Source organism: Solanum tuberosum, unplaced genomic scaffold, assembly GCF_000226075.1.
Source record: "Solanum tuberosum cultivar DM 1-3 516 R44 unplaced genomic scaffold, SolTub_3.0 scf00312, whole genome shotgun sequence".
Taxonomy (NCBI): domain Eukaryota; kingdom Viridiplantae; phylum Streptophyta; class Magnoliopsida; order Solanales; family Solanaceae; genus Solanum; species Solanum tuberosum.
The window spans coordinates 51,419-77,506 of record NW_006239237.1 but is presented as its reverse complement, the minus strand read 5'-3'; the positions used below and the strand labels follow the sequence as shown (position 1 = coordinate 77,506).

The 26,088-nt window shown below is 32.9% G+C and overlaps 2 protein-coding genes across 8 annotated transcripts; one reads left to right on the top strand and one right to left on the bottom strand.

The window, feature by feature from the left end:
• Positions 1-174: 174 nt before the first annotated feature.
• Positions 175-9,286, bottom strand: LOC102598226 (protein MEI2-like 2). Its single transcript, XM_006359939.2, has 13 exons — positions 9,011-9,286; positions 6,424-6,489; positions 6,193-6,321; positions 5,647-6,110; positions 4,796-4,954; positions 4,602-4,718; positions 4,335-4,486; positions 3,063-3,154; positions 1,998-2,928; positions 1,828-1,912; positions 1,629-1,697; positions 1,006-1,185; positions 175-821 (listed from the first exon to the last, which is right to left on the bottom strand). The coding sequence occupies exons 2-13, from the start codon at positions 6,464-6,466 to the stop codon at positions 693-695; spliced, it is 2,550 nt and encodes an 849-aa protein (XP_006360001.1). The 5' UTR covers positions 6,467-6,489; positions 9,011-9,286; the 3' UTR covers positions 175-692.
• An 8,058-nt stretch (positions 9,287-17,344) lies between these two features.
• On the top strand, positions 17,345-24,719 carry LOC102597268 (peroxisomal and mitochondrial division factor 2). Of its 7 annotated transcripts, none has more exons than XM_015314666.1 (3): positions 17,345-17,467; positions 18,380-19,234; positions 20,205-20,649. In XM_015314666.1, exons 2-3 carry the CDS (start codon positions 18,394-18,396, stop codon positions 20,231-20,233), a joined length of 870 nt encoding a protein of 289 aa, XP_015170152.1. In that variant the 5' UTR covers positions 17,345-17,467; positions 18,380-18,393; the 3' UTR covers positions 20,234-20,649. The 7 variants fall into 7 exon arrangements, with proteins under 7 accessions (XP_015170152.1, XP_015170153.1, XP_006360000.1 ...); XM_015314667.1 differs by lacking the exon at positions 20,205-20,649 and adding an exon at positions 24,454-24,719 and having other exon boundaries at positions 17,346-17,467; XM_006359938.2 differs by having other exon boundaries at positions 17,346-17,467; positions 20,217-20,649.
• Positions 24,720-26,088: the final 1,369 nt, after the last annotated feature.

The window sequence follows — 26,088 nt, the reverse complement described above, 5'->3', positions numbered from 1 at the left end:
AGTGAATAAAGTCATATTGTTGTTGCAACATAAAAACCACCACCAACCCCTCAAAGGTTCTTTATCTGGTGAACCATAACGAATCAATCGACTATGCCTCAATACCAAACTAGTCAAGATCGATAATACAGATCTTATATCCTTGCTCCATTAACTATCATAACAATATGACCATTAACCACGATAACATATAACACAGATTTCCATAGACAACAAAAGCTCCAGTTTAACCGCAAATGTGATAAATACAACAGTAGCCAGTCATTACATGATTCAAGAAAGAATGCAGGGTCTGTTAATCTCCATCCTATACACTTATGAAACAGCCCCACAAGTATAACATCAAAAAGTATGCATTAGTCAAGAGAATCCCACCACAACAAGAAGCATAACAGCCAAACTGGCAAAAGCATATCAGCAGAGAGAGGCTTCACAAGTTGGCTGAATGCTTAAACCTTATTTGTTACTTTTCCCCCCACTGTTAAATAGATCAATTGTCATCATTCTACATATAAACAAAATGCTCTCGGCCTCTGTAACAATTCGTCCTACATGCTCTAGAGTGTCCTTCATCCAAAAATCAGACACTACTAGCACACATAAGTAACTATATGCAGTTTCCTGATTTCATTGATAAATTATGTACTCAAATTTCTATTCACAGTTAGGACACTCATTGCCACGGTTGAGGGTCAGCTGCTTCCGGTGAATAGCTCTGGTCTCCCATCTAGATCGCCTGTTGGGCTATCAAGAGAATCTCCTGAATATGACCCATCAGGCCGGCGGATACATATATTCAGATTGCTGGATGGCAACGTTTCCTGGACAAACCAAAAAAGCAATCAGTTTTATAAGCATATGACACCGTGTTATTTCTGCTAGAGGACAACAGTTATGGAGGATAGACTTGTTTTTCAGACAATCTAGATGTTTTCGTAAGCCCAACAAGGTTAATTCACCACAAAGGAGTTATTCAGTTACACTATACTCTATGACTAATTGTACCTCATCAGCTGCCTCTTGGCCCTCTGACTGGAAAAGAATTGGTCGGCATCTTTTGTCTTCATTCATCAAGCTTGAGTTCTGGAAGTGAGTAACCAGAGCTACCTTTCCCTGGATACGTGCATAAGCCAATGATGCAACTTTTTCACTGTTAAACTTTTCCCACTTCTTTCCATTGAATGCCTGCACAAGTTTCTAAGTTTATATCCATTCTAGAATATATAGAACATCCAGATCAGTTATGGAGACAAATATATACATGCAAACTTTTCCTGAAACAGAGAATTACACCACATTCAATGGCTGCAAAATCTTCACCAAATAAATACTCCCTATGTCCCAATTTATGCATCATATTCTCCTTTTTTAGCCTGTCCCATAAAGAATGTCTTACTTATTTTAAAACAATTTTACTTTAAACTTCTCATTTTACGCTTAAATGGGTTATAGTCTCAAAAATGTCTATGGCCTATTTTAGACCACAAGTCTTCCTTTCTTTCTTATACTCCGCGTCTAGTCAAAACACTGCAACATAAACTGGGACGGAGGAACTATGTGGTTATTATAGTTTATGCTTGCTACATGCCAGAAAACAACCACCAAAAGGAATTGGGAAAGAACTCAACCTCATAAAAGGAGACGATATGTGCAGGAGACACCATGTTAATGAAGGCATAACCAACATTACATTTATTCTGAAACAGCAAAACAGTAAAACAATTAGTTCTACCTTCAGTATAAACAAGGCACTCAAAGTTTAGAGATTAGAGGAGAGTTCTGCATGAACTTATCAAAAAATATCAACAAATGAAAGAAATACACTACCTTGAAATCAATTGGCAAATAGATGAAATCGTATGTACTCTTATGAGACTCATCAATTGCTGCAAGTAGCATCTTTGAAGTGTACCTTAAATGAAGAAGAAAAACACAAACTATTAAGCATTAAAAATCTTACCAAAACGCACATGATTTACAATTTCGATAGTTCTTACTTGTTTGGGATGTTCTTAATCATCAAGGTGGTCCTTGTATCTCCTCCACTCATGATCTTCTCCAAATCAAGCTGATACTGTTTCTTGTTGTCAATCTGATTACCACCACTTTCAATTTTTCGATTTCGACCACGTTCAATCAGTCCTTCACCATTAACTGTTCCTGCTCCTCCATATGAACCATTTCCGAAAAATATAGGTCCATTCCTTGTCAATGGCATCATTCTAGAGCTAGGAGAACCACTTCCAGTAAAGTTCCCAGTAAGAGCACCACCCATGTTCATTGCTCCAAGGCTACCTATATTCATCACCTGACTTGCACTGTTATGACTAGAACCTCCACTGCCAAATGCATGTGGGTTTATATATGATGTTTGAGGAGATTCCGGGAAAAAACCAAAATGCCTATCCAGAGGATTTCCGGATGGAGCAGACCCCACGTGATGTGATCCAAGGAAAGAGCTTTGCCTACGTGAATGGAGATAGCCTTGTCCTTGTCCATTTGATGCGAATGGATGTGCCATTGATGAAGCTGGCCAGATAGGAGAGTCAGAACGCTCTGAGTGAATAGGGGGACTACCCCACAGAAACTGTGGACCAGAAAGTGTTCCAGTACCGGATGCCTTAGAGTTACCAAATGGCGTAGATCCCATGCTTAAAGCTGGTTTCTGCTCAGGGACTGAAAAAGAATGCTGATAACCCACTCCTTGCGACGACTTTGGACTAGAAGTTACCTGATTCAAATGCCCAACCCTTGCAGGATCTTTACCAATGGGTGCAATCTTCGGACTTGAGAGGTGTCCAGGAAGAATAGAGGCCAGCCCTGGCATAAGATTACCGTTTACAGGGCTGAGATTTCTCAGACCAGGTGATTGACTATAACCTCGCAATGGGTTGGGTTCAACTGGACTGCCGAAGTTTGACCAGCTGCCTGTTAGATATAACAACATTGTCACATCATCTTATCAGGTTATAGACTCTCCCAGGTTAACATCAGCAGTTATGCTACTTCATCAAAAATTAAAGAAATATTAAAAACAGCATCTATTACGATAATGGAAATACCTGGAGGAGAGCTGGCAACCGGTGATCCAACTGAGTGCCTAAATGATCGAATTTCATCGTGTTCCAATTCTTGAGTTAGTTGCTGCATCAAACTAGACATGAAAAGAAAGTTAATTTTCTTCCTAACTGGTCAACAACTTGCATAATATACCATGCAAATAAACAATAAGCCTCTGCAGAAGGAGAGTGATTATAACAGATTTCTTGGGAAAAGGAAAAGGCTGGAGAATACACTAATGCATCTTTGAGACGTTCTTTATATGTATTTGATTCACACTCATCAGCTGTTTGTAACATTCAAAGCAAATTTTGAAAGGGAAGGGAGGTGAGGGGAGTGTTGGAAGAGTCCAAATATCACCCTAGAACAAGGCCTACAGCGAAATACCCTCACATAGAAAGGCAAGCGTGATACAAGTAACAGAGACCTGCCTACATTGACCAATGCGAACAAAAACATAGAATGACTAACATCATGGCCAACAGTCTATAGTACATTGAACAAGTAAAAATAAATAAAAATTCACCCTTGAAAACTAAACTCGGTGAAGTCACTGGTGAAATTCAAACATCAGATACATTACTAAACAGAAAAACTATTATAGCACCATAGTAATACATATAAGGCAAAGCAAAATATGTGGCTACAGCATTGCCATCTGTCACAATTCATCCATAGAATTATTAGGCTAAAGATGTGAAGGAGGCAGTTAAAAACCCTGAAATACTTGAAACAGAAACGTAAGCATAACAAAACCAAACATATTTGTAGCAGAATTCCGCTTTTGCAGCTGTACTTTGACAGTAAGATAAGTCCAAAATCCATATTGCTGGAGCAGTGGTGTTCTTTTATTACCGGATCAATGGTGTTGCAGGCTACTAACAGAAGATAACACCCAAAAAGAAAGTAACTCTTATCACCAGTCAACTTGCAGTGATACAATTTGACTGTCAATGAGTTAAGCCCAAAATCCATATTAATGGAGTAATGAGGTTGTAGGCTCCTAACAGAGCATTCCATCCAGAATAGAAAGAAATTTCATCACTAATCAACATGCAAAAAGATCCAAGAAATCTTAGCATGCTAAATACTAAAGGGGTTATTTTTCACTTCACTTTCTTTCTTTTGCATTAAGTTATCTTCCTTTTTCTCATGCATGTCTGTCCATAAGCACTTGTAAATTGGGGAAAAATGCTAGCTTATACATTTCATTTATAAATTACACCGGAAAGTAAAAAGAAATGCAAGTTTTTCATAGCAGAACCAGAACATACTTTCGACGGGCTCCACCAGGCCGGCTGGGTTCAAGTTTTATCCGCTTTCCAGCTATGTCACTACGATTTAATGCTTTAAGAGCTGCATCGGCTGCTCTGACATCGTAGAATTCGATGAATTTATGATGGCGTTTATGTGGTGTCTCTCTGATCTGTATTTTGCATAACATGATTTAGTGAAGCTTTAAAGTTTTAGAATTGTGGATAAACACAAGAACAACAAAATAATATTAGCATTAACAGTGAACAATCAAGTAAAATTGATACCTCCTTGACTTCCCCATACACTCCAAAGATTTGCCGAAGATCCTCATTGGATACCGATGGATCCAAGTTGAACACGACAAGAGTTCCTTGGTTAATATCTTTCTCTGATGGATTTTCCTGGATGCAACAACAAAGAACATTAGCTAGAATTGTCTTTCCATGTTATCATATGTCTACATAATGTGGATTCGAACCTTAGGAATGGAAAAATGAATGTCGAGCTTTCTTCGTCTCAAGGGCTTATTTTGTAGAGCACGCATTGCGGTTCGAGCAGCTCGGATGTCATAGTAAGATATCATCACAAAGCCCCTATGCTTGCATGCAGTATATAGGGTTCTGATATCACCAAATTGCTTCAAAAAAAAGGTATAGTAACACTAGGTTAGAAGTCTCCCATCAAAATCGATACAGATCAAGGACTCCAGTGACGAATGAAGTGAAAAAACTCTTTAAGAATTAATAGACAAACACAAAGCAGAGAAACAGAAAAAGAGACAGGAAACAAGCTCTGAAAATGGAAGCATCGGTTGAATATAATACAGAGGCTAAAGTATAGACTACGGGGTAAATTCTTCAACTTCTATTCATTAGCCAAAAGAATTTTTAAAAAAAAACCCCAACCTAACCAGAATAAAGCCCAGTCATCTATTTTTATTCTGTCTTAATTCCATAGAAGCAAAACAGATGACACCTCTGAGCCCAGTGATAGGTGACCAGAAAAACTAGATCAGGAAGGGGAGGGCAGCCTGGTGAGCATCCCGCATTAGCAGGATTCGGGGAAGGGTCACACCCCGAGGGGTGTGATGTAGACACCCTACCCTAATGCAAGCATTAGTGGCTGCTTCCACGGCTCGAGCCTGTGACCTATAGGTCACACGGAGACAACTTTACCGTTCAAGCATATGAAACCATCCAAAAGAAAATATTCCTAGCACAAACAGAATGACAAGCATTTCAACTGCAAATCTGCAATAAATGAAGCACGGAAAAAAGAATAGCAAGTTAACAGAGGCAAATTTAAAGAATATGGTAAGTTAAGCATTACCTCAAAGAGAGATTTCAACTCCGAGTCCTCTACATTGCTGTTAATATTTCGAACGAATAATGTCCTTGATGGATGCTCTCCATATGGGTGTTCCCCCACAACAGTTGCAGCACCATTTGGAACACTATAATGTCCACTACTGCTTCCAGGAATACCATCGTACATGCTTAAGGTTGCAAAACCATTAAGTAAATTATTTTGATCCTCAGGTTCCATTTCTAGTCCTCCACTGCCAAAAAAATCATCTTCCAAGTCCTCCAGTTGAGACGGTAATCCACTAAGATCAAAGTCATCCATTAAGCCTGCTAGTAGCTCATCTTCATCCCCTGGAAGCAAGAACCCAACTGGACTTGACTCAACCTCTTCTAACGGATCTTTAATTTTATCTTCCAATTGAAGCTTGCTTAAGCTAGGTGAGCTATCATCAATGGATTGACCATAGTGCTCGGACTCATTGAAGTTTACTGCACATCAACAAAAACAGTTAGAAGATTTGGTCTAAAATTGAAGGACACCAAGACAATCGAAAAATAAGATTATACTCACACTTTGCATGAGGTAGCACAGGCAATGAGCTAGAGAACAAGCTTGTATCAGTTGATGTATGATATGCGGCAGATCCAAGGGGAATGGCCCAAGCATTCTTCTCTTTGTAAGGAGTTTTTGTTGAAGCAGCTATTCGGACGTAAAAGAATGTAACATATAAATTCATCGAGAGCATAACAAAATTGTATCAAACTTGCGTATGCTTTACATAGGCTAAAAGAATAGGTTTACCTTCAGAGACGTTTGACATAGGTTTCTTTAAAGGCTTCTCCATCTAGTCAGTTCCTGCAAATATGACTAAGAAATAAAATGCCGTGAGAACCATGATTCAAAAAGGGCAAGTACCTAGAACTAAAATGTTAAGTGCTATACATGCGATTTGCCTAATAATATCAGATAGAACTCTTTCAATAAGCTTGGCAAGGTGACTTGATCAAAACACATAAAATACATACAAAGAGCACTAAGATGGTTGGCAAGGAGCAGAAGTAGCAAATCGTATTCAATAACTATGTATTTAATTTGTATAGAAGAGCTACATATTAAGAAAGGTATTTTGGACCAGATACATATTGGAAGAAGTTTTGCACAAAATTTCCCTTAGAACCCAAAGAATGAAATAAAATCAGAACATATTCATCATTGTAGCAGGAAGTGAGTTGTTCACATCAAGTTAACCTAAAGGTTTTTGAACATCTATGAGTTAACAAACAAAATATTTGTTCTCAGATATTTCAACAAAAGTACTAACAGACATGAATAATTAGTATAATAACATAAAGAGTTTCAAAACTTGCAATTAGACATATGTATTCTACAGTGATGAGCATTTGAGTGCATAAGGATAAACTGAAAACCATGCTTGCATGGAACAAAAATTCACAAGTTACGAACAGCTACACAAGGGAAGAGCAATATCCTATACTTGATAAAGAACTAAGCACCAGAAGAGCAACCATTCAATATATATCACGAAGCTAAGATCTCTCTTTCACCCGTTTTTACTGTGAGGCCATTATAATGTCACATAATATTAAATCAACATGTAACAAGGAAGAGTCCACAAGAAGTACCAAAATCATTCTCAACCTATTCATCCTTTTGATAGCATACTTATCAACCTATTCATTAAGAAATGGCAATATGAATAATAAGCTAGGCTGCTAAATTTAGAGAACATCTAAGTCTATAAAAAAAATTTATCGAGTACAAAAATGAAATTGTCTCAAATAGAACAGGACAAATACAGAGGAGTTTATAAAGTTGAACCAAACTAGGTTGGGATTGAGAAGTAGATTTGTAGTACGAAATATTAACTAAAAGTCCAATGCTTTGGTAAACCGCAATGGAACTGAAACAAGTCCAGACAAAAAGGAAAAGATCACCCATGATTCCAACTGCTAAACCAACCCAAACCGAAAATCAACCGACATTTATCAAATCTCATTGCCACATAAAGAAAGAAACACTAGAAACATGATTGCCGTCATTGTCAACTGAAATCAACTGAAACCGTTAATTACCAATATCATTATCAACATAGCCAATAAGTAATGACAACACTAACATAAAGCTCAGCTACTAACTGTTAACGTAAAAGTTCATGGGAACCCACAATAGAAGGTGAAACAATTTCAGCCCCAAAACAAAAAGGAAAAGATCAGCTCGTGGATTATACTTGCTGGTCAACCCAATACCATATCAAAGATACTGAAACTCATCAAACCACATAAGCAAACTTGCAAAGAAATGCTAAACAAACAAATGATTCACCATTATTACCTCCCATGAAAAATGAAATCAGCCCAAAAAAAAAAAATCACAACTTTTTGCACCTAAAACCAAAGTAACACAATCTGCCACACAAAACAGACGAAATTCAACAAATTCAAGCAAGAACCCGAACACCAACTTAAATTTCCAAAAAGTAAAAATATTCTACTGATATTAAGTCCTCGGGATTCACTTTATTAGCTGGTCAACCATACCCCGTATCAAAAAAGCTGAAACTAACAAAGAAACTCTAAAGCAAACAATTGATTTCAACATTCCTACCTCCCATAAACTAAAATTAGCTCAAACCCAAAAAAGGATCACAACTTTATACGCCTAAAACCAATAAATAACACAATCTGCCACCCAAAACACATGAAATTCAACGAATTCAAGCAAGAACTCGAACACCCACTTAAATTTCCAAAAAATAAAATATTTTACTGATATTAAGTTCTTGGTATTCACTTTAATTGCTGGTCAACCATACCCCATATCAAAAAAGCTGAAACTAGCAAAGGAACTGTAAACAAATAACTGATTTCACCATTTTTACCTACCATAAAGCTGAAATTAGCTAAAACCCAAAACAAGATCACAACTTTTTACAATTAAGACCAAAGAGTAACACAATCTGCGACACAAAACACACAAAATTCAAGAATTCAAGCAAAGTTCCAAAAATAAAATACTCTAGAACTTATCAAACCCCATAAGCATATTAAGTTCTTAGAATTCACTTTAATTGCTGGTCAACCATACCCCATATAAAAAAAAAACTGAAACTACCAAAAAAAACTCCAAACAAACAATTGATTTCACCATTCTTACCTCCCATTAAAACTAAAATCAGCTAAAACCCAAAAAAGATCACAACTTTTTACACCTAAAACCAAAAATACAACAAAATCAACAACCCCACGACACAAAATTCAATGAATTCAACCAAGAACTCAAACACCCACTTAAAATTTCCCAAAATAAATATATTCTACTAACACAAAAAGCCCAAAAAATCCCAAAAAAAAGTGGAATAAAAAATTACCTCATGAAACGGTTGCAATTGGACCAAAATCAGGATGATCGCACACTCCCAACACAAAGCTAATACCAAAAAAGAGTCCCCAATAGATGATTTAGCAGCAAAGAAGAAAGAAAACAGTTTTCGTAAAAACAGAGGAATTGTTTGCTTCTACACTTTCACTTCCTTTTCTCCCGCCGTGACACCAGTGAAGAACTTCTAGAGAGAGAAACCCAGAAACCAAAATTGGCCCAAAAGAGGAGAGAGAGAGAGAGAGAGAGAGAGAGGAGAATGATTGGAGCTTAGAGAGAGAGAGAGCTCAGAAAGTATCTATAATTGCAGAAAAAGTTAACACACACCAAAAACACAAAAGGAAAAGAAAAATAAATGCTTAAGATCTTCAAGTTTTTATTACCTTTGGATTAATTCAGATTCGTGTTGGAAAAGTCAAAAGATAATTTTGTTTTAAGATTCATCGAGATCTTTGATTAGAAAAAATATTTTTGCATGTATAAAATAAAAATATATCGAGTTGGATATTATAATCTTTGATGTTTATCAACTACTTATCTTGTTTGGATAGTAGTTATGTGTTGTATTATATTAGTTTAAATATAATGTTTGTTCTGATTGTTATTTAAGTTTTATTGCATTGTATCATATAAATATGTTGTTATGTAATGACGAGAAGTCTCATGCCCAAGACAAGGCAAGATGAATAGGAATGTTGAAGGGACATAAGGCTCAGCTAAGGTAATGAAAGACCCTGACCATCTAGGTCACCAATCTTCTTTTTTAGGGAGTCGGAGACTATCGAAGAGGCAGCAAAATAGGAACTTTCGATTAGGGAGAGCTCAACAAGGTCGAGACCAAGATGATGGATATTCCAAGGAAGATCAAAGAAGATGAATGAAGGTTTATACCTACCCCTAACTGGCACTATGAATCCAATCCCATCTACATAGATGTTCCTAGCCACGAGATGAGGGGGTTCTCTCTTACTGTTAAGCCGTCTTCAACTCTTCTTTCTTTACTCCTTTCCGCATCGAGGCTGATAATTGGATAGAATCTCCTTAAATAAGAAAGGGGGCGTATAAATTGGGTTTTGGCTTCGCAATAAAGCTAGGGTCCTGATCGAGCAACTAGTAGTCCTGTCTATCCACCTCTCCAGACACAATATCTTGAGTGCCTATGATGGTGACCACATCTGCTGGCATGTGATGTTTGGACATAGAATCGAGTCCTTATGAATAGGCAAAGCCAGGTGCTTTTATCTAACAATCTATTTGGTGTGATCGTATCGTTACCCTCGTATCCAACTTTTCTTATAGGTGCATCATTTTAATTGTTGATGTGTGACATTATGTAAAGACGAATAATGCACAATCTATCAAAACATCATATTTAGTAAAAGAATATAATACTATATGATATGATATAATATAATACGATATATTATGAAACAATATCAACAACCATTAAAACAAAGTGTTAAAAGTATATATAAACTCAAGGTAAAAGTCTAATTTTTTTTGTCAAAAAGTTTAGATCTCGAAGAAGAAAAAAGGTATTTTCTAATCATATACTCCCTCCGTCCCATTTTATGTGGCACCATTTCCTTTTTGGTCAGTCCAAAAAAGAATGTCACATTTTCTTATATGGTAAGTATTTAAAGGTACAATTCCTCTTTTATCCTTATTGGTCCCACTTAATCTTAAAATAATACTCCAATACATTTATGAAGAGAGAGAAAAGTGGGTCTACTTTTTAAAGGACAATTTGGTAAACATTTCAAAGTCTTCACTTATTTCTTAAACTCCGTGCAGGGTCAAATGTTGCCACATAAAATGGGACGGAGGGAGTAATTTATTTGTAAGATTTAAGTTCATGATCTTTCATTAGCACACACGATTAAAATTTAAAATCTCTTTTAGTATTAAGAATGTCTTTGGTAAAAAAAATAATAACATTATTCATATATCTGAAGTTCGACGTCATAATTTTTGATACTTATCGATTAAAAATATACAAACCTAAAAGTTAAAAAAAGTTATCAAAAAATCAAAATTTAAACAATAAAATTGTTATTTGTCAAAGACAATTCATTTATAAGATTTGTGTTCGAAATCTTCATTAAGGACCTACTATACTAAAAGTAACTTTGTTCACACAATTCAAACTATAAAATGTTTATTAAGAATACTTTTTTGTCAAAAAATGACTTCATTCACGTACCTCAAGTTTGACATCGTAATCTTTGATGATTATCAATGAAATATATATAAAAATTTAAAATAAGAGTTTATTTTATTTTTTGTCAAGAAGTCTAATTTCAAAAGGAAAAAAAGTATGTTATCTACCAAAGATAATTTATTTGAAAGATTGAGCTTGAAATCTCTCTCTAAAAATATTATATTAAAATAACTTTATTCGCGTGACTTAACTATAAATTTTTTTACTAAAGATTATAAAAAAAATAACTCTTATTTACGTGACTCAAATTTAACACCATAATATTTGATAACTATCAACTAAAAATTATACAAACTTAAAGATTAGAGTTTAAATCTTTGTCCTATTAGTGATTTTAAAAAAATCACATTTATGCAATCACATACATCTTACAAAATACTACCACTAATTAATAATTATAGGTGAAGTTTATGATGAGCATTAAAATAATAGGTAAGTCTATATACAATTTTTTTTTGTAAGAGATACTTTCTGAATAGTTTTTTACGTAACGTAAATTTAAATTAGTTAGACTCAAATATAATTGTCAAACATCAAATTAGAAAAGGAGAAAAAAAAAAGGGCAAGCCCATACATGATAAGCTCGCATAATGATGGATCTAAATACCAAAAAGTTGAACTAAATCGAACTAGTTTGATTGTCAATTTACCATCTACATAATTAATTATTTTATAATTTTTAATAATTATATAACCTAAAGAGCAATTAAAAAACTAGAAGAATTTCAAAAAGTACAATTTCACTATTAAAAAAACATGAAATGTTTTCCCGAATCAATTTCACATTCTTTTCTCTAAAATGAAAATCTTGATAATATTTATTTCTCCATAAATAATCAAAGCATTTTTAGTACGAATACTTATTTACTTTTTAAAAAGATTATTTAAGTTGTCAACAATTTGAGCTAACATTTTTTTTATATTAATTAAATACTCGTATAAATTTGTTTTTGATTAGATTTTAAAAAATCTAATCTTCAAATTTTTTAAAGTAAAATACATGTTCAAACATAACTTCAAATTTCAAAAATCACAACTTCGTATTTTAAAAATTTTAAATTTCAACTTCAAATTCTACGACCAAAGGTCAAATGGAATCAGAGCTTAAACTATTCCTAGTTAACGTTACTCCAATAAATTATATCTTCTAAGTATTAAAATGAGATCTTGAATTTGTATCCTGAAATAGAAAACCTCCTAGTATATAGTAATTCATTCTTTAATGATCCTTACGCAATACAAAATATATGAATTAATCAAACTGCGTAGTTATAAATATCAAATTTAAAAAAGGGCAATTTCGATACTTCAAATTTACACAAATATATAGGATAGGAATGATACACATATTACTCATCTCAACATTCAAAAAATAGTGGATAAGAAGGTTTGATTTTTTTACTCACATGATATAAACATTGCTAAATTCCACTTGCTCATTAAATATAAATTTTAGGATATAGTTTTCTTTTTCCTCTCAACTAACTTAAAAAAATTGTGTAAGTTACTGAAAAGTATATTTTTTATATAGTTAGAGGTGTGGAAATAATGTTTAGAATAATTATATAATAACAATATATATTGTGCACAAAATAGAATCATAAGAGAATTGACTCTACCATAGGTATAAAATTAAACTATGGTGTAACATGAATGAAACCTGATTTGTACACATATTATCATAGAAAATGTAATTTATTTTTTATTTTGAATCTTTCAAATTATTTTTTTAGGAGATTCGAACCCAATATTTTTAATCCTTCAAGAAAATAATTCATCCTCTTGTAAGAAATAGGGAATAAAATCAGTCGATTTGTAGAATTAATAAAGATTTCCTTTTCAATTCAATTTTAATTTTTATTCAATATTTTTTTATTCAATTCACACGAATTAACAGAAAAAGATAAATTCTTTATGGAAGACGGAGTAGGTGTTATTAAATAATGTTTCTCCCTTTAATGACTTCTATGTACTCATCGAATCGATCGAACTATGAATTTCAAATACCAAATGTTTAAAAAATTGTAAAGATCATGCAAAATAGAACTTTTATAGTTAGCGGAATATTTTAAAAAATAGTGTTTGCAACAAATTTTATTTTTTGAAAAAATTATCTAAATACACAACTTATTTAACCATATTTTTAAAAATTTCCTACCATTTGAAAAAATCACAAAAAATCATACTCTCTTTTATTCTCGGATATACATCGCGACATTGAGTGATGATTCCGAAATCGAGACCCAATGAATTGGGACGTTAAGGGATGTATCCGAAACAGAGATGTGAAGTATCTGGACGTTTTGGGATCCGAATTCCACCAAATTTAAGGGATTTTTGTAATTTGAAAAAAAAATAAGAAAATAATGTAATTAACTCTTAACACTATGAGGTTTGTGTAAAAAATCTCTTTGTTATATGGGCAAAATCAACCATAAACAAAATCCGAAGAAACAAGAATATAAACAAAACTCGAACAAACAAGAATATCAACAAAACCTGAAGAAACAAGAATGTTATTGATAAAATAATATAGGTACAATTTTGTTCTTCCCTTGATTCTTTTCTCTCTTTAGATTCCTCCGAAAGCCGTTAATATTCCATAAATTTGCAGAATATTCGAAATGTTTTTTATCACTGATCTTTGTGAATATTTCATAAATTTGCTGAGTATTGGAGATGTTACCTTTATATAGGCATGAACTAAAGTTTAAAGTAGAATAACCTTCAAGAATCCTAATTGGAATCAAATATATCTTGTAGAGTCTCAACTAAAATTGAACACGTTTTACAAAATCACACAAATTTTCAATGTCTTAGAAAATTAATATATAAAAATTAGTTAACTTCCTTAATATATATATATAATTCTTAAATCATATGAAATTAGATTGTTGGTGTACTAATAAGTAATATGGATATGACTTAATTTTTTATACACAAACAATGTAAAGGTCTTATACACGTAATCGAGTTTTCATGTTTTACTTACTTATATACTCTTAATTAATGCTTACAATAATCATTAGTTGACTTTTAATGACATGGCGTGAAAAATCTTCCACGATTGATATATCAAGTAATAAATTAAACTAAAAATAGATACTATAATTAATAATAATTGAGTTATTTTACACATGAAAATTTTGAGAAAATACATATATATATATATATATATACGAGTAAGGTTATTTTCATACGTCAATTAGTATATTCATAAAAGGTCAATCAAATTCATTTCAATCCGAAGAGCTTGGATAAAATTGATATATAACTATTGATTCGATCTAAGCTCTCTTGTTGAGAATTTTATGCTTTGAGAAGTTTCTCAATCAAATACTTGTTTTTTTTTTTGCTTATTTAGGTAACAAAGGAATTATTATGAATAAAATAGAGAATTATTGTGAGTTCATGCTAGATTATATTCTCATATATAAGAAAAAGAAAAAAAAAACATTTATATTCGATTACTATAGAATAAATATAAACTACAATTATATCAACAAAAATCAACAAATAATGAACTATACTGATTTTTTGACTTTTCCTTGATTATTTATAGAATAAATATAAACTCGCAATTATATCAATAAAAATCAACAAATAATGAACTATACTGATTTTTTGACTAAATTATTTATAAAATAGTCATGAATTCATTTATAAACCATATTTAAGTCTATGTGCATTTTGAAGTTACTATCGAATTTTGGCTACAAAAATAAATAAATAAGAATTTATAAGATTATCCACACACATATTATGAATAACATATTTTGATAAATTGTATATAGTTTAATCATTACTATCACAATCACAATAATTATGTATTTTATTTTTAGAACTGAATTAAGTCATAAAAATGTGTTGGGCCACTTGTTCATATCATATAATAAAAAATGACAAATTATTTTAACGTATATGAGTTGGATAATATCCTTGTCAAACTTTAGGAAGAAAGCAACCCCATAATTATCTTTGACTTAATTGCACACATCCTATAAGACTTGGCAACTACCTTATCTAATATTTAATAATTATTTGGAAATTTCTTGTCTAACATATATTTATAAGTCGTTTAAATGATTATCGAAAGTTGCGATAGAGTGATAAGTATTCTTCTATTTTTTATTTTAAAAGTTGGGGTTTTATTTTTGAGTATGGAATCGTTCGAGTAAAGAGTTTTTACTCCTAAATTTAAATTAATTATGCTTCAAAACAAATATCGAACGATGAATAAAAAGTTATTTGAATGAGTTTTAAGAACAAAAATGCTAATATGTCTAAATTTAGAAAATTTGTGTAGGAAACAAAAAAAAAGAAAAAGGAAGCTTTTAACATCATGAGATCTTATACATAAAGGACTTTTTAGGAGATTGGATATTTTCCTTGACCTCAAGTACAATGTTAATTTTTGTCAAAGGATGTTTTTTTTTTTTTCATTGGTGTTTGATATATATTTATATGAGGATCAATTAAATTTAGATTCATGTTAAAAAGTTTACACTGAACAAAAACAATGATTTACTCATAACTCAAACTCAAAAGATCTGATAAAGAATGAATGAGTACTTATATTTTTATCTATCAAAGTGTAAGGAAGAGAGTTTTTGTCAAAGAGTCATACACTTAATAATCATTAATATTCCATGAATTTGAATATAATAGATTGTTTAGCTCCCATTAATAACAAACAATGATCAAGTTAATTTTTGGATCCACTAATTAAATTTCTAAAACATATTTTTCACAAGATTGGAGAATCATATTGATTGAGTTGATACAAAAAAAAAAGATGGAGGAAAATAGAACATAGATAATCAGTCACACATAAATTGGAGTTACGACCTATTAAAAATTTATTAACATGGGTGATAGTAAGATGGTTAAGATCCATTCATACTTAATTAGTAGTCTTGAGGAGCATATTGTTTTTAGAAATTGACCCTGCAATTTGCAACAACATATTCAGTGTAATCCCACAAATAGGATCTAGAAAGGATTGCATCCTTACTACTACCTTGTGAAAATAGAAAAAATATTTTTCGATAAATCCTTGGCTTAATTATAATATATTAAAAAATTCAAATTTAATCAAACTTATACAGAGCCCAAACACGAGTTGGAAAAAAAAGCTAATATTAAAGATCATTTTCTCTTACACCTTTTCCTTTCACACTTTCAATCCCACTCATACCTTAACCTTTACACCATATAACAAATCAATAATGCGATAACAAAAAATTCCTTGTTTAAAATGATTTCACTATAGAAGAATTTATTTATTTCTTCACCCCATTTCATTTTACAACACTCTATTATTTCTTTCTTACGCGAGACATCAAGTGTTATATTGAAGCTCATTCAACTAATAGTGTCACAAAATTCACGTAACACAATATCATTTAATTCTTTATGATAAAGCTACTATAAGATTATACATATCGAAAGAAATACTTTATATATTTTCGATTTTAACATAATATATCAATATAAATAGGGAAAAAGGACAAATATACCCCCAAACTATCGTAAATGGTATGCATATATTCTCCTTCATACTTTTGGGACATTGGTTCCCCTGCCGTCCACAAACTAGAGCATATATGCCATTCACTCTAATGGAAGACTAAATAGGGACACGTGGTACAATCTTATCTGTCGATCCGATATTTAATAAATGTCGGGTCGGTGGATAAGATTATGACACGTGTATGTCCATTTGTATAAAGGGCATATATGTTCTAGTTTTTGGACGTCAAGGGCATCAATGTCCTAAAAGTGTGACGGAGGGTATCTGCATACCATTTACGATAGTTCGGGTATATTTGTCATTTTTCCCATATAAATAATATAATCACAAAATAATATCTATATAATCCACAAATATACTCTCTATACACAACAACAAACATACAATAACATATTTAGTGTGATTATATAAATGCAGTGCATCATGTACGAGATCTTACCCTTATTCACGTGGAATAGAAAGACGGTTTATGATAGACTCTCGACAAATATAATAGGTTACCCCACTACCACTAAACTAGGCCCAATGGATTTGGGCTTTTACAACATCTGTTTATGAAAAATCATTTCATGATTCTATTTTTTGTTCAATCAAAAATCACAATCGAATAAGAACAAAAATTTGATCTTTTAGCATCAAATACAGTAACAAAGCAAAACCTAATCCTAATCGAATTCACATTCTTCATTTCTCAGGTAAGCTTTCACATTTCCCAATTTTTTTGATTTTTTAAATATTTTTTTTATATGAAATTGCAGAATTTGAGTGTATATATATATGAAATGAAAATGGATATTGAGGATCTTGTTAGTTTGGGGTTGAAGGGTAGATGTTATTTTGGTTGAATACATATTAAGAAGGGAAATGCTGTATTTGTAATTCGAATTCTATGTTGATTTAGAAAAATAAATAAATCATTTCTGGGTCAGTGAATTGGGTAGTTTTCAGATTTTTTTTTGATTAGTTTTAGTTTTTTCATCATTGGGTTATTTTGAAAATTTTCATTTCTGGGTGAATTGGGTGTTTTTCAGATTTTCTAATTAATTTAAGTTTTTTTTTTCATCATTGGGTGATTTTGAAAATTTTCATTTTATGGGTCAGTGAATTGAGTGTTTTTCAATTTTTCGATTAATTTTAGTTTTTTCATCAATGGGTGATTTTGTAAATTTTCATTTTTGGATCAGTGAATTGAGTGTTTTTCAAAATTTTCGATTAATTTTAGTTTTTTCATCATTGGGTGATTTTGAAAATTTTCAGTTTTTGATCAGTGAATTGGGTGTTTGTCAAAATTTTCTATTAATTTTAGTTTTACATCATTGGGTGATTTTGAAAATTTTAATTTCTGGGTCAGTCAATTAGGTGTTTATTCTCGGAAACAGCCTCTATACCTCTATGAGCTAGTGGTAACGTAATGTCTGCGCACACTCAACCCTCCCTAGACCCCATTTAGTGGTATTTCATCGGATATGATGATGATGTTGTTGAATAGGTGTTTTTGATTTTCTTAAAGTTTTATTTTTTTGGATTTATTGATTGGTAGGAATATTCTTGGATTTCCAATTTATTTGGGACTGAGGCGTAGTAGTTGTTGAATGTTGTTGGATTAGTTTCAGGTTTAACTATGGCGGAGGAGAATGCTGCCAATGGAGATGTTTTTGATGATGCTGTGGAGATCGAAGGAGAGGAAGATTCGGATGCTGCATTGAAAACTGCTCCACTGACACACAAGATAGCGGCTTTAGAGCAAGAGAATAATCAACTTTTTCGTGAGAATCAAGTCATCAAAGAGAAGATGGAGAAATCTAAGCACTCGATTGAGGAAATCCAGAACGAAAAAGTGGAGTTACAGAAGAAGGTGGAGAAGATTGAGTCGGAGAATAAGGCTCTAGGATCAGTAGCTGGCCGAGCAGCAGAGCTCGAGGGTGAACAGTCTCGGCTTCAGCATGAGCTCATAACTTCAGTGAACGATCTGGAAGAATCGAATTCTGAGCTATCAAAACTGAAGTTGAATCTAGAGGGGTTAAAGAGTTGTGACAATGAGAAGAGTGTGAAACTGGAAGCCATTGAGACTGAAAGGAATTTGTTATTGGTAAAAGTTAAGAAGTTGGAAGCGAGTGAAAAAGATCATCGAACTGAAGGAGAAGTGAAGGAGAAAGAAATTAGGGGCTTGAAGAATCAACTCGAGGATTTAAAGGCAACTGTGAAGAAGAACGAGGCGTGGAAAAGGGAGAAGGAGGCGCTTCATACGGTGAAAGATGAGTTAGAGAAGAGGGTTATAGAAATGATGAGTAAAGTGACTGAGTTGGAGAAGAAGTTGGAGGAGAAGGAAACATTGATTACTGAAGGAGGCATCGACAACAATATTGATGGCATTTCAGCTGAGGATAAGGTTAAAGCTCCCGGTGGCAATGTAGACTTACTAATGGCGGCTGCATCTTCAGTTGCTGCAGTTGCTGTGATAGGTATTTTGTGCTTCCTTCGATTTGCAAGAAAATCATAAACTTAGAGCTTGTCTTGAAGAAGTCGAGTTTTTTTTTACCTGACCGAGTATGGACGTTACAATTTTTTGATAGCGCTTTGGTTATGTTGGGCTTTCTTACTTAGCCTTTTTATCTCACTTGATACTAGATTTGGATGTGTTATCTTGATTGACTGGTTCCATGAACGGACTAGGCGACATAATTCAGCTGCAGGCGTTTTTATTGCAACCATTTTTTCCCCATTTAAACAAGTTTGTTGGTGTAACCATTCAAAGAAAGCATTTGTATTGCACTGAATTCCTATGTAGTACTGAATTGTCTCGAATAATGGAGTTCGTGTGTAACTCTCCTTTAGTCGATTATTTTGGCTAACCTGGAGTGTTGCTGCTATGGTCCTTCGAAGATATATTGTTGCTGTTGCAATCATATGACAACTCCTTCTGATTAGCTTAATGATTGATGTCTTCCTTTAGTATTGGGGAACACTAGAAAAGATCTCTATTTCAGTATTTTGTACGCGCGTTTTGTAGAGTTAATGGTGTATTCTTTGAACTGACTCTGACCTGATAAACGCGTGTTTTGTAGAGTTATACATTCATGTCTTTTACGTTCAAATATGTATATTAGTTCAAGAATTCTTGCTTCACCATGGCAATAGTTGAAATCTTTTGTTACACATTGCATGATATATTGTAGTTGTTTATGTTTGCTAAGCTGTTACTCAGAATTGCTTCTGTTCCCTACTTTCCTTCAATTTTTTTTGATTGTTTCTTGTCATTCATTATGGAGTTGTGGGTCTATCCGAAACAATCTCTCTATCTTTAGGGGTAGGGGGTAAAGTTTGCGTACACTCACCCTCCCCAGATCCCCCTTTCTGGGATTGCACCGAGTATGTTGTTGTTGTTGTTTGTTTCTTGCCATTCAACCTCTCATTTGCTAAATTATGTGTAAGGTTTTGTCTTAGGGGACCTCTCTTCATGAATTGAAATGAAATGACATGAAAGTGGGGATTGATCTATAGCGACTCCAACTTGTTTGAGACTAAGGCGTAGCTGTTGTTGTTGGTGGTGGTATATGCTCTATAACTTCTCTCTTGAATGCTTTTCTAGTGAACATTGTTATTTACTATCGCCCAAAAAGACTACGATTGGCATTTGGCGCAGATCTACCATTGAAGTTAAGGGTTCCACAAAATTCACTAACTTTTGCTTGGATCCTTTATTTATAAATCTGCTTAATATGTGTATGTAACCTATCCTGAACACAATTGTTGTCCTATCCTCTAGAATGCATAAATTTAAAATTCTAAATCTACATGTAATAGTCACTTGTTAGCAGTTGTAATTGAAAAATAGCTAGTGTCATCGAGTTTATTTGTAACTCCATGATTACAATAATTTTTTAAAGATAGAGTCGAAAAGTGATCGGTAAACGCTATTTCTGGAGACCAGACTATACTGGCTGTTACATGTTATGGATGTAGCTCAAAGTTGTAAGCTAGCCATGCAAATTTTGGGCTATGCAATAAATAAGAGCTGCTTCTTTCTAGTCTTGTGAAATCAAACAATTAATTGCCACTGACATCCTTGGCCTTTGCTTGAATATCAAGGCAAAGATTTTATCATTGAATGCTTACTCTTCGTGTTTTAATTTGTTTGTCTTAATTTAACTAGATACAAAATTTGAATATTTTTAAAATTTTGTGAAATGAAAGATATGTGTGATGTATTACAGTGTTCTTTTGTGATCTTATACATATTAGATAAAATGTCGAAATCAAAGAATTATCAAATTATAAAAAAAAAAATTAAATAAATTGAAAATTAAAGTAAGAAAAACAAATTATAGCATAGAGACTAATAGGGGAATTGGGGACATATATTCAAGCGATTGTTATTGTCAAGAATTGTGAATTTAATATATTGGGTGAGTTATGGATGAATATATTTTTTATGGAAAGGATATAAAATCAACTATGTCTCAATTTTAAATTAGTTGGATTGTTTAATAACAAGATGAAATATATGAGAGCGAATTATTCAAAATAATTGAGTGTAAGAGAAGCCTATAAATATAAATATTATTTGAAATAATCGAGCGTGAATCTATTTCAATTCAACAATCATGGTTATACATGAAAATTTAAAGTATTATTCAAAATAATTAAACGTAAATCATCTATAATTGGTGCATTGGTTCAACGCGTCCTAAGTTCATGTTCAGATACAGACGGAGTTAACAAATGAAGAAGTACAATATAAGTAAGTAAGTTGTGGTCATAAGGTAGTCGAATTCCAATCACACTAAGTTATGCCGCTGTCATGCCAGTTATAATCGATCTTTCATGTTTCTGAACGATTCAATTCTTAGGATAAAGTTTGAAATTGTAGAATTATAAGCATGACTTCAATTATCAAATTTTGAATTCGCTTATGATAATAGGAAGTTTGATTAAAGGAAAATAAAATTGGAGGGAGTGTTAGCATAAACATTAGTGGGAACAATTTCTGACTACTTTTGAAAATTACGAGCTCTGTTGCTGCTGCTGTGCTGTGTGTAGCCGTTTCGAACTTATTCCCTATGCACATTTTGGCCCCCTTCCTCTCTTTTCTTCCTCGTAATTCGTGCACCTCGGGAAAACCCCACTTCTTAAACGCTCACAAAAATCTTCAAAACAAAGAAATAGTCTTCACTGTTTGAAAACTCAGTGTCTTTAATGGTAGTACAGGACAAATAAAGAAGAAAGAACAAAGCTTTAAGTTTTTTTTTTTTTTTTCAAGAAAAGAGAGAGAGAGAGTGAGTGTGTTAAAATCAGTTTGACTAAGTAGGGTTTGTTTGGACCAACCTTCAAGTTCTTGGCTATGGCAGTGCTGTTACTACATTTTTCAGGCAGGTGGTTTTTTACTCAAGAAAGGTATAGCATTGAACACCCTTTTTCTCATTTTGTAGTAATTTGTGTTATATTCTTTCAGTTTGCTGTGCCTGTTGTTTGTTGAGCTTCTGAAAGTGGATAGAAACTGGAAAAAGATCATTTCTTGATGTTGTATGGACTTGTTATGTAACCCCTTTTTATCTTTTTGTGTGTTGTATTGCTTATTTTGTCAAATGGGAAGTTTGAGTAGCTTCTGTTGGTACTTTGATGATTGGAATTCTCTGTATATACTTGAAGCTATGCTCTTGTTGGCTGAAAGATTGAATCTTTTTTAACAATTTATTGCTCAGAGCAGCCATTTACATGATGAATAGAACTCACAGTAGATATATAAGCTTGTTGATATTGTTGTGTAATATTGATGTTGTGGTGTTGTTGCTCGGACTCTTTAAAAATGTCAATGGGTGAATGTTGGATTCTCCAAAATAGTGTATTTTTGGAGATTCTGACACGCGTGCAGAATCTATAGTGAAGAGTCCGCGCAACTTAGGTTACTTCTTTCTGTCTTGGTGTGTTCATTTTGTCAGTTTCATCAAGTTCTATTCCTGAAGGGGAATTTAAGGAGCTTTTGTTCTGGGCTTTAACATTTGTTTTCTTTTATGTTGTAGCACTTTATCCAATTAGAGCTGTCTATTTATCCATGTATCTGCTGTATATACTTGAAGCTACTCTCTTGTAGGCTGAAAGATTGAATTTCGTTTATGTATTTTTGCTCAGAGCTGCCGTTTATTAGTGAATGGAACTCTTAGTAGATATATAAGCTGGATGATTTGAAGTGTAACTTTGATTAGGATATAAGCTGAATGATTTGAAGGTCTAATTTATGGACCGAACCCAACATTTCTCGATTTTGTATGAACTTATTGTGTTAACCTTTTTTTTTTCCTTTTTTATGTGTTGTTTTGTTCTTTCAAAATTGGTCTGCTCAGTTTGTTAAATACCTGAAAGGAACACTGTATCTCCTGTATATACTTGAATCTACACTCTTGTAGGCTGAAAGATTGACTTTTAAGATGTCTTTTTAAACATATTTTGCTCAAAGCAGCACCTTATGTAGTGAATGGTACTCTTAAATAATCTGACTGATGTAAAGCTCACTTCTTATTTTGTATCAACTTATCGTATAATCCTTTTTTCTTTTCTTTTGAGGCGTTGTTTTGTTCTTTCTAACTTGATGGCGGGTTCATTTTTATCAAATGGATAAATTTTGAGGAGCTTCTGTTAGCTCTGACATTTTATTTTTCTCATATGTTATGGCACTTTTCCAATTAGAATTCTCTATTTGACCCGATATCTGTTGTATATACTTGAAACTACTCTCTTGTAGGCTAAAAGATTAAAGTTCTTTACATATTTTGCTCAGAGAAGCCACTTATGTAGTGACTGGAACTCTTAATAAATATATAAGCTGGATGATGTTAAAGATATGATTTTGAGGTAGGATATCTTCTTCCCTGACCCCCTCCCTTCCCAGGGGAACCAAGAGATCTGTTATAAAAATGAGCAACTTTGGAGCAGTAAGGTCATAATAGGAGGAAAGTTGATTTTCTTTAGAAAAGTTGGAAGAATTTCGTGTTTTTGTTATTTGGATATTCACTCATTAGCGAATTCGAAGAAGGTGCTTACAGCTTTTGCACCCAAGGTATTGGGTTTATTCAAAGATCTTGATGATACTATTTCTCTCAATTTCACTACAGAGAATATAAGAGTGCTTACAGCTGCAAAGGACTTCCAATTTTCTTTATCTGCAAGTCTAATTCTAGAATTCCTATACTGGTAGTTAGAGGGATAGACAGTTGAGTAATCTAGCATTCATGATCTTCCAAAATTTTCCGGGAATGAAAACAGGAGTTGAAAGGCAAGACTCGAGAGAAGAGGCAAAACATAGTATTCCTTTGCTCTTTGTAGGTGGAGACAGAGAACTAAACATGTCTTTATGAGATGGTTGATAACTAGAATGCAGAAGGTTATTTTTCGTCCACGTTGAAGAGGAAAAAGTTGGATAATCTGGAAAAGGCTCCGAATTACTAGAGGTTTTCGATAGAACATAAATGCCAAAGGCAGAAACCTCGTATTGGGCGTAGAGTTGGAGAAAAAGGGTGTATGGATTTGTTGAGACTTGTACTTTCTTGATGCTGGACCCATTTATTTTTCTTCTTGAAGATAAAGCGTTAATCCGTTTTCAACTGTTCAATTGCTATGGTTATGCGAGACCCCATGCTGTGTTCCTTTTGTCGATTCCTTACTGTTCTTGACTTATATATTGCAGGTTAGATAGAGAAGTAGGAGTAGAGCTTGATTCAGAAGTTTCGACGTGTTCAACAGTTAAACCTGGTTGAATCTTCTGTTCCTTGTGTTTTTCTGGAACATGTGAACTTTTGTAAGTACATTGTTCCTTAAGTAGGGAATGAAGCCATCGGTCCGCGAAGCATATCAAGCTTTGTATCATATTTTGACAATAGTAGCAATTATTCATAGTGGATGAAGTATTTTTTTTGCATATATAAGCTACTCAGGTTTATATTTTCTGAGTTTTGACCATTCAATGAAAATCTAATGCTCAATTAGCTTTAAATGTCTTATGGTCATTGGACATTAGGGATTAGTCTTTTGTTTTCTCTTTGACATGTTATGTTGTTCGGACTCTTCAAAAATGGTGTTGTATCCATATTAGATCCTCTAAAAGTAGGATTATCACACAACAAGTGGCATTTTTGAAGAGTCCGAACGGGCACACCATAGCTGCCATGAATACATTATACTTGCCATCTGTTGCCATTTAAACTAAAATGAAAGTCTAATGCTTAATTAGCTTGGATTTCTATGGTTATATTAGGGATTAGTCTTTTGTTTTCATTTTGGCATGTTATGTTGTTCAGACTCTTAAAAAATGCTGCTGCAAATATATCTGCTTCTCTAAAAATGTTGAACACACATTGCTGACATTTTTGAAAAGTTCGAGTAACGTAATTCACATGAAAACATTGTACTTGCTTTCTGATTGAATATGAAAAAGCATCATCAATAATCAAGAAGAATAGTCTCATTGCAGAAGACGTGAAAAATTGTGAATTGTTGTGACTTATATAGTACATTTGAAGTAGTTTTTGAATACATAAATTTTATTTTAAAAAAATTAAAATTTTGAAGTAGCTTAAATGCATAGAGAAACACCCCTTCCAATATTCTCTCAAAGTCAAATGTGTCAATTAATCCCATCAATCCCAAGCAAACACTCAACACAACATTGAATGTCTCACATTTGGTAAAAAAATGATTAAAGGGAAATTTGGTCATTCTATACACATTTTATATTAATTGCCAGAGAAGTGTGACAGATCAAATCTCTTCAACGTTAATCAAAAGTCTTTGTCAAATGAACGCAAGTAGCTGGTTGGCAAAGTGCACGTATATCCAATATTACTTGTGTATATATGATATCTTAACTGATATTTAGGTACTTATAATTGAAGTCTAATTATATTTGCATGAACTTCACCCTCAAGTCATATATGACTGAAGTTTAGTCATTTCTATTTAAAGTCCCTACACATACTAATAAGCATTTTTTTGATTCGAGTCTAATTTCAGGTATCATACATTTAAGTTAAAGTATATGTGCAAATAATCCCAAGCAAACACGCAACACTACATTGAGGGTGTGTTTGGTACGAAGGAAAATGTTTTCTTGGAAAACAAGTTGATTTTTGACTTATTTTCTCATGTTTGGTTGGTGAGTAGAAAATATTTTTCGGAAAAGATTTTTTGTGTTTGATTTATGAATGAAAAATGTTTTTTAAAAATTTCTTTTATTTTTACTAGAGTAGAAAAATAATTTTTGAAATTGAAAATATTTTTTAAAAACAAACTAAATTTTTTTTTGGGGGTGGGGGCTGGTAAGGGG